At 40.6% G+C, this 6,639-nt stretch overlaps 1 protein-coding gene across 1 annotated transcript in view; it reads right to left on the reverse strand.

Annotated features, from left to right (window-relative positions):
- The window catches only part of LOC119721962 (calcium-activated chloride channel regulator 3A-1-like), a 38,874-nt gene extending 38,145 nt beyond the window's left edge, over positions 1 to 729 (reverse strand). Inside the window, exon 1 of the mRNA XM_038191922.1 lies at positions 319 to 729. Coding sequence (XP_038047850.1) covers positions 319 to 551 — 233 coding nt within the window. The 5' untranslated portion in view covers positions 552 to 729. The remainder of the gene's footprint in view (positions 1 to 318) is intronic.
- Positions 730 to 6,639: the final 5,910 nt, after the last annotated feature.

Here is a 6,639-nt window from a genome sequence, read left to right on the forward strand (position 1 = left end):
GTTTGTATACTTTGTCGTTTGTATAGGCCAGTTCATACCACACGAAAGCGAAGCGAATTCCATGACATCAACAACCTAATAAACTGATTCATTCTGACGATCGCTTTTACCCAAGCGAATTCGCGAGTTTTGTTTTAAATGGAAGTCGTCTTTTACAGGGCTGAAGACACTCAAAATAGTAAAGTATGCAAAGAAATGTGTAGATGGGCAGAATAAAAGCAAAGAAATTAAAACAAAAGCAAAAAAACAGATTAAGAAGAAAATAATTCTTATTTCTCTTGAACATTTATACGAAAAAAAATCCTCACTTCAACTTACCTGGTAGCCTGAAACAGGAATTTGGAGCCTTCAGTGAAGATTAACTTTATGCGGTCTAGCAGAGCTGGATTGTTGGGAACCCTGTCACTGATGCCGATCAGCAGATTCACGTAGCCCCCGTCCACAAGCTCCAGCGAAGCTTGACTGTCCCTCTGCGCCGAGACCAGGCCGCGAAAGCCCCCCGACACCAAGAGGACCGCCACGGCCAAGGAAACTGTGACTCCTCGTAACATGTCAGTTTAGGCCTACTTACCACCGATAGAAAGAGTAATGTACAACAGTTGATGAAGTCCTGACGTTCAGAAGAGTCTACCTCTTTAAGCTATGATGATTGCAACAATTGACAAATCGTGACGTCGCGAGTTTGTTATACAAAAAAAGTCTATATATTTTGCTTTGTTTCGTCAGCAGCAGTTAATCTTCAATTAACATTATTGTTCTCTTGGTATGGCCGTTTATTATTGTTTGCCTGCTTGAGTTTTTCGCGGTTGTTTAATTGGAGTAGGTAAACTTGAATTGGAGCGGGTATGAATCGAACAGTAAACTTGTCGTGCGTTGGCACGCGCTCTCGCGTCCAAGTTCGTAGGTGAAGTTTTACAGATATCACAGCCGACGGCTGCCTTCTAGCGCAAGGTATTCTCGACTGTTCTCCTAAGGTAACTTTTAACTTGCAACCTTTTGAGAACGGACTGTGTGATTTTGTGTCTGTGTGTATTTCCAGTAAGCGTGTATACATACCGTGCAATTGTTCGCTGAGAGTGTGGTCGATTACTCCCCCCCCCCCCCCCCCCCCCCCCCGGCTTACTCGCGCCTGGCTCCTCGCGTGATGACAGACATGCGAAGTGGAGCTACAGAAACAAATGGTTTCGGGTAAAGTTTCGTGCACGAGCCGGAAAGGGGACATTTGACAACATGACACAATCAATCGTCTATAGAGCTAGGTCTAAGTCCACGCCCGTTGAAAATACGCGGGGACGCGTATTATACGCGGGGACTACTATTATTGTTTGTTTTTTATCCGTTCAAGCTTTACTGTTTACATGTATGTAATGCTTAACAATCTACCATCTTTTTTAACAACAAAACAGAAATGAATAAATGAATGAAATGAAAATATACTTGACACATTGCTTAAACAAACGCGTGTTACAAGTCGAACTGTTGGTCAATGTATATTAGTTATGACTGACTCTGAAGGCGCATAAATAAAAAAATAAGCGATATTTTCTGATTACATTTATTAAAGCTCAAGTGCTCATGGTCACATCGGCGAGCGTAGCTTACAGGCTCCCCGTACAGGGACTGAACTGTCTGGAAGATCCCGTAGGATGAATGGACAGAGACGTTCGAGTAACTGTCGTCTCCTTGATATCCTTCATCTGATGGATCGCCTGACTTACATGTCTTTTGTTGTGGAGAATACAAATTCTAAGCGTTTTCAAAGTGTCCGCCGTCCCTGAGCACTTCAGAATTTTATTCAACAGTATGTAGGACGTTTTGACCAGAGGATTGTATAGGTGCAGGCATGTTAGCCCCAAAATTACATGCGCCAGTAAAATCACGGTTTGCATGACCTCAATTGTTTCTGATGTGAAACATGTTGTGGGCCATGAACATGATGGTCTGTAAAAACTATGGTTGGAGCCGTGATTCGGACTGTGAGATTGTGTCTTTGCGAAATTTGGATGAAATTGGACCCTTAAACTGCTCTATTCTGCAGTGGAGTGGGGTTTTTTTGGGTTCAAAATGGCGATGGGCTTCATTACTTTTAGAGGCGATCATCTTTGGATGAAAGTTTTTACCCAAAGTTGGATATATACACAACGTAGGCTCGATACTCAGAGGAAGAGTGTAGTGGAGGGTCATGCGGGAGTTTGCAGATCCTTCTAGGCCTATATTCAAATAATTTCGTTTGATTAGTTCTTGATAACTTTACGAAGCAATTAGTTGGAGAAACAAATACAGTGTTAAATCGTCATATTAGACTCGAAAACAATAGACGTCCACACAATTGACTTTAGCTGTAGTCTAAATTGCTGTAACATCTAATCAGTGGTTTAATAAATGTATGGTCTTTTACAAACTTTTCTTTTCTGTAAAGGCATCGAAACGTATTTTAATTTTTTTTCAGGTATACGGTCGATTAAAAAATCCCACACAACTCATATTTCATTTTATCACTGAAAGATAAAATACATTATTCTCCACAAACGCACAGTTGAGTCCTACACTTTCTTTTATCAGTTGGTTGCTATGGTGTAGGAAAAGTATAAACAAAAGTAAACATATCGATTGTCCTAATTGCAGTTAGCCGCCCCTTGATGGCATGAAGCCAAAAACGATGTTTTGGGCATAACTATTGATGTTTTCTAAGTTGATACAAATGTAATAAGTTCACGCACGCCCACTGACGCGCTAGGTGCATAATATGGGGCAAGAAAGGCCAGTTCGGCTTAGCTTTTTGAGACCGCTACATCAAAAATAAACCCACCTCCTCCCCTTCATCCGCCATATTTTACAAATTTATAAATGGCAGTAAGGTCCCGGGAGCGACGGGCAGTGCCTCAATGCAAACTAAATAAACAAGTTGGGTAATTAGTTCTGAAGTAAGACTTGGAATTTGGACGTTAAACATTTAACAGGTTGTGTTTAGTGCTTCGTAAAAACAGTACGCCAAGCACCCATTTGTACTGATGGGGCATGCCGACAGTATGTACGAGCGGTGGACCAATTCGGGGTGCTTTTCCAATTTATTAATGTCACGTATATTCAAGTCACGTGACAAAACTAAAAAACACTTTGGCTAGCACCCATTTGTTCTGGTGGGGCTAGTGAATGGTTGGCAATCGTGCCAAGGTTGTGGGCCCAGTGATGCCAAGCATGGCAAGGAGGGGCCAGCGTGCCCCGTTTTATGGCAAGCGTGCCAAAATGTTTAGGCAAATAACTCTAAGTAAATCGAAAGATAATTTTACTTGTTCCGTTATAGTCTATCAAGGTATTCACTGCCATTTAATCAAGTTAAACATTGACCATGGAGAAATAAAATAGCGGCTAAAAAACTATGCATCTTTGGACAGAATGGATCAGTTCCAGTTATTCGATTTTTAGATGAGTGGAAGGACATGCTCTTTTACGACGTACATTGTTGTGTCAAATTTGAGCGCTTTTGAAGAATGTTTTTATTAGTCAAGATGTCTTCTTTTTGACTCGCCCTGTACTTTATTTTAAATGATCATGATTTGAATTCATATGAATCGTTTCTCGACACCAAATCTGGATTTTCCTTTGAAATGACATTATGGTGCTCAACGGTAAATAAGGCCAAAAAAAAGTCTCCGGTTTCTGGTATGCGCGCGCGTCGCCGTAGCCATGCGCGTCGGCAAAATGAAAAAGTTTTTTTTCAATGAAAGATGATGTCTCAAAACCGCCAAACTGACTGGTTTGACTGGAATCCTGCTGCTGCACAATTTTAACGTGTTTTTAGATTGGGTTATGGTCGAGAATAAGTTTTATGTGGCCTCTCTGGACTCCCATATATTTGCACTAGGTTTAGTCGGGCACCATTTGCAGTCATCAGCCGACATTTGAAGCAAAACAATCAGGTAAAAAAAAAAAAAAAGCCGCGTCGCCGCACCACTTTTTGGGCAAGCTCCATACCAGAAACCGGAGACTTTTTGGGGGGCCAAAGGAACCATTACTAAATTTGAGCTGAATATTCTTTGGGTGATCAGGTGCGCAATTTATCAAATGAGAAATATCCAAGCCCATGCACACTACAATATGTGTTTTCTTATTTTCGGAAAGAAGCTGTTGAAATACACTGGAATTAAGCACGTGTGAGTCTGCGGGTTCTGGATGCATGATTCTACTCATGTGGAAATCAGTAAACTTGTTTGTGGTGAACGAGAATCAAACAATTAATCATTGGGATTATTGCAAAACTCAGTGACTAGGATATACACAACAATGAATGTTTTATTCGAAAATGCATCTTTCTTGCCATTGTCATCGATAATTACTATTTCATACTGTACATGTCAAAGTTAGACCTCCCAGCCCCTGGTGAACAAACTAATTAACACATGTGATTCGTCAAAATCTTCATTACGATCAGTTTGGTTCGATTAATGTATCAATCCTTGGCCCAGATTAAAACCTAAAAGACCCCAACATCTATAAGTTAATAAAAAGGTGTTAACTTTGTTTCAAAAACTGTTTTGAAATTCATCAGAAATTCGTGTTGCACGCCTTTTACAGAGCAAGCAGATCAGTGCCCAATTTCATGGCTCTGTTAACCACAGATTGTCGTGCTTACGATCACCATTTTGTGCAAACCGCGCTAGCGGACAACTTCTGTGCTTAAACCCTGTAATCACAGACTCCTTAGTTACGGGATGTACGCATGCGCAGATGCCAACATTTCTCAGTAAACCGTGAAATACGCTTACGGAACTTTCTGCTACGGTAAGCAGGGATTTTTCGGCAATGGTAAGCAGAGCCATGAAATAGGGCCATTTTTGTACAGCGCCCTTATGAAATAACATTATGAACAAGGTCAAAGGCCATCCGTTCTATCTTCAGTTTGTATTCAGCTCGGCTTGCCCACAATCCGTCTCCCTTTTTTGTGTAGATAAGGGGATGTTAGACAGAGAGTCATATATGTCTGCTCATCCAGATGTCTCAATGACTACTTTTTATATAGAGATAGGGGCCTATATTTAGAAATATTTAGATACATTTAGATTTAATTATTATAAATTAGTTTCACCCCTATACGTCATTTGTCATTTTGTACAGTCCCACGCGACGGCCAATATCAGACTTAACTGGCCTGCCATTTTGAGTCTGTGTTCAGATTTATACCTGACCTATCATCTATTGTGAGACGTGAGTAACATCTGGTCAGGGGGCCAGACTAATGAGGGCACGTGTAGCGCACTAAGAAAAAAAAAGGATTAAAACGTACTAATAAAAAGGCCGCCGAGTTTGCTGACGAAATCTCTCCACCGTTTGCTCTGCATTATTTCCCTTATTCTCGCTGTTATTGGCATATCACTCCTGTTAACTCTTGAGGGAAATGTTGCGTGCACATTACACCCAGGCTCACATCGCTCGAGCGGTTTTTAGAAATGTTCAAAGGACCATTTCGAGGCGCATTACTGCACATTAAGTGCCAGATATTGTACAAAGCAACTGCCCCATGAAGGATCATCTTTAACAGAGCCATATGATTGCGAAGGGCGATTTCTAAAGGTTACGTAACACTTTATTTTGAATGAAACTACATTTCACGTTGGCGGGTGAAATCTTTGAAAACCAATTTCTCCCGTTTGGAAGACCGTATCTTCATGCAACATCAGGAATTATTTCCCCTATAATGATCCAAGTAATGTGCTAAAGTCGTTGTGATATGTTGATTACTTTTTTTGAAATTTTGAAAATTGTAACACTGGCGTGCGCAATATATATCAATCTTTTCAAGCCGAGGTTCCTATCCATTACGGTGTGTAGTAAACAATTGCATAAAAGCCTCCTTCACGAGTTGTTCATTAACAAATATCACCCTTTTTGCCGGCTTACATTGGTCGATACCGATACCCACGCCAAATCACGCCGAGTGACGCTAATGAATATGCTAATATGCCCTTAATCATTGTGTACCGGGCCGAAACAATGCACATGGGTTGGGTCGGCAAATAATTTTTTTCATTATCTTCGAAATTTTCCTTAGAGATGGTTCAAAGTGTAACACTAACGTCCGCAACAACAGATTCGGAGTATACTTAGATAATATAAGTGTTCAACTACTCGTGAAATAACAACTAGGGTAAATTCCTAGAAATTAGGATAAAACATACACTTGGGGAAGTTTTCGAACGATTTCTTCCAGATTTGCAGGACAGTAACCAGTATTGACGTTTCGGCATGGACGACGGCGATTTTTTTCACTGACATGAAGTTTAGGATTTCCTCTTCAGTTAAAATGTAACATTTCAATTATACCAAGCAAATTTTCTGAGAAACACAACGTTCAAAAGGCCATGTTTTGGGGGGATCACGAATTTCAATGCTCTGTTACAGCGTCTTAGTACGTAATCAGATTAGCTTTCCTGACAATGACCGACGCTAAGTAAACGCAATGCTTTCGCCATTGGGGGGGGGGGGCCGTTAACAGAAAAAGAATGCTATGATTGGTCTATATTTCGGATACTAATGCTTCGAGAATTGTCGCATGGACCTCAGTATAATAATATGGAGATAATTGAATATAAGATTTGGCCCTAAAATCGGCATGATGATGACAATAATTAATTCAAAAGT

The sequence above is a fragment of the Patiria miniata genome, unplaced genomic scaffold (assembly GCF_015706575.1).
Source record: "Patiria miniata isolate m_02_andy unplaced genomic scaffold, ASM1570657v1 HiC_scaffold_14, whole genome shotgun sequence".
Classification (NCBI taxonomy): Eukaryota; Metazoa; Echinodermata; class Asteroidea; order Valvatida; family Asterinidae; genus Patiria; species Patiria miniata.